Source organism: Limulus polyphemus, unplaced genomic scaffold, assembly GCF_000517525.1.
Source record: "Limulus polyphemus unplaced genomic scaffold, Limulus_polyphemus-2.1.2 Scaffold14496, whole genome shotgun sequence".
NCBI classification, from domain to species: domain Eukaryota; kingdom Metazoa; phylum Arthropoda; class Merostomata; order Xiphosura; family Limulidae; genus Limulus; species Limulus polyphemus.
This window is the reverse complement of record NW_013680106.1, coordinates 4,091-6,846: the sequence shown is the minus strand read 5'-3', so window position 1 is coordinate 6,846 and position 2,756 is coordinate 4,091. Positions and strand designations below refer to the sequence as shown.

Here is a 2,756-nt window from a genome sequence, read left to right as displayed (position 1 = left end):
TGACATTTAGAACCAACACAAGTAACTTATATTCTTGTCAAATGTACACAGTAACTGATAATGTATGTGGGACTGACATTTAGAACCAACACAAGTAACTTATATTCTTGTCAAATGTACACAGTAACTGATAATGTATGTGGGACTGACATTTAGAACCAGCACAAGTAACTTATATTCTTGTCAAATGTACACAGTAACTGATAATGTATGTGAGACTGACATTTAGAACCAGCACAAGTAACTTATATTCTTGTCAAATGTACACAGTAACTGACAATGTATGTGAGACTGACATTTAGAACCAGCACAAGTAACTTATATTCATGTCAAATGTACACAGTAACTGACAATGTAAAAACAGTATTTTTGTAAAACTTGTAAAAAACATTTACTTTAGTTTGAGCTAATTTTCTTTCACATACAAAAATAGTGCCAAAAACTATAAAACATTAGAAATGTTAATTAAAGTTTAAGTGTAGTAAGTTCCTTTTAATGAAAGTAATATATAACTAGATGACACTCAGTAGAGCACATACCTCTGCCATGCAGCAGTGATCCTATTCGACTTTCATAAAATATTAACATGTGTTCATATGTCCGTCATTATCAATGGACACAGACCATTTTGGGCAGGACAATAAGGAATAATATTCGACATATATCCATCAAGTTACATCAAAATCCAATCATTTTTTGACTGAGTGATAGAGCAAAAATAGCGTGAAAAATTGGTCGCCACGTTAATAAATATGGATTTTTTGTATTTCTTTGACCTTGACACTTCAAAAATAATCCCTTCGAAGTTGGGTCATATTCCAAATGCATGCCAACTTTCGTCCAAATCTTGCTGACAAACACACACATACAGGGGTGAAAACATAACCACCACCAAAGGTTTGATTTTAAATATTAAAATTTTGTAATGGATTAAAAACAACATATTTTATAAATCTTTATTTTACGGCCATTTCCACAAAATCCTTCTACAAGCACCTTAACCCTTTCCACCCAAGTACCTCTCACTACAGGTTCAGTCGATTACACCAACCTTGTGTATATAGACTATACTTTTCTCAGTATATCTTATTTGTACAAGTCTCACCTGTAGTCTGTCTAAAAACTATGGACAGTAGTTTCAAAACATGTTCCAGCTTATTTATTTCATACATTATTAAAACTGATCTAAATCTAACCTTGTTCAACTTTGGGCATGATGGTTGGTAAAACAAAAGATGCAGCCTAGCTAACTAATGAAGGAATATTTGCTGTAAAATTATTAACAATGCTATAAGTGTAGCTACCAGTTTGGCTGCCAATTTTGACTTCATTTCTTTAAGTCACATCCTTTTTTTAGCCACACCTCTTTTCACACCTAAGTGAGATAAGTACAGTCTATTTAGGTTAGTTTTAATTACATTTGACATATTCTACAGTACAATTTTTTGTAAACAAAGTGGGCTAGAGCATGACGTCATTAGGTTAGTGGTTGTGTTTCTTACTACTAAATAATTTCATTACTGCAATGAAACAGATAAAAGACAAATAAAATATCTGTACAAACATATAAGATTAGCCTAAATCTTAAAATCAAACTTACCTTTGTGGGATAAATAAGATGAGTTTCAAGTGTACAGCTACAGTAATTTTGTGTAAATGTAATTTATATATAAATATGTCACTCAGTGGTTTTTACCATAAATTTACCAATATTGGTTGAAAAAGTTGAATGGTTTAAATGTTGATATTTAAGGGTTATCAATTTTTGTAAATGTCTATAGAGAAATGACTGAAAAGCCTAAAGAAACAAAAAGCTGGGAGTACCTTTTGTAAAGCAGATATGCTGTTCCTTGAGGAAGGCTGGGGCCTGGGAAGATGCTGTGGAGGTGGTGCTATTCCTGCCAGACTCTGAGTCCACTCTCGCAGTCCTACTAATATTCCACAACGACTTTCTGAAGTTACCGCGTGTTTCGAGCGAGGGTTGCTATGATATGAACCAGAAGGTTTTGAGCCATTTCCCGATGAAGAAAAAGACTGGCTGTGCAAAACTGGTTGCACAGCTTGAGTTGTGGTAGTGGGAGGAGACGAGACCGAGACAATCTTGGAAGTCGGTAACTTCATGCTGGCAGCAGGTGACGCTCCCTGAGGGAAATGTGGTTGAAGAGACGAACTTCTGGAACAAAGAATTATAGAAATAAAACACCTTATTCTCTTCTACCTTCATATATATAACAATATCATGAAATAAACCATAATAGTGGATATTTATAAAACTGACCAATAATATGAACTGTATAATACAAACGGTACTGATCAGTTAACACATGTACAACCCTCTCTGTTAGCTGCTCTCTTTTCATGCCATGTTTAGTTGTTACAGCCACGAGTTTACTGATAACAAGAAATAAGTTTCTCAAAACAGATGAATGGAGTGAGATTATTTATTGAATTTCATGATATTTCATCATTAACTACTATCATTAAAGTCCCTATAACATTAATTAACATCATTAAAGTCCCTATAACATTAATTAACATCATTAAAGTCCCTGTAACATTAATTAACATCACTAAAATCTCTGTAACATTAATTAACATCGCTAAAATCTCTAACATTAATTAACATCGCTAAAATCTCTGTAACATTAATTAACATCGCTAAAATATCTGTAACATTAATTAACATCACTAAAATCTCTGTAACATTAATTAACATCACTAAAATCTCTGTAACATTAATTAACATCACTAAAATC

General features: G+C 32.9%; 1 protein-coding gene across 1 annotated transcript in view; it reads right to left on the bottom strand.

Moving 5' to 3' along the window:
- Positions 1 to 1,824: 1,824 nt before the first annotated feature.
- Positions 1,825 to 2,756, bottom strand: part of LOC106477359 (SH3 domain-containing RING finger protein 3-like) — a gene marked incomplete at both ends in the record, with an annotated part of 3,972 nt that continues 3,040 nt past the window's right edge. The window contains one exon of the mRNA XM_013937938.1: positions 1,825 to 2,173. Coding sequence (XP_013793392.1) covers positions 1,825 to 2,173 — 349 coding nt within the window. The remainder of the gene's footprint in view (positions 2,174 to 2,756) is intronic.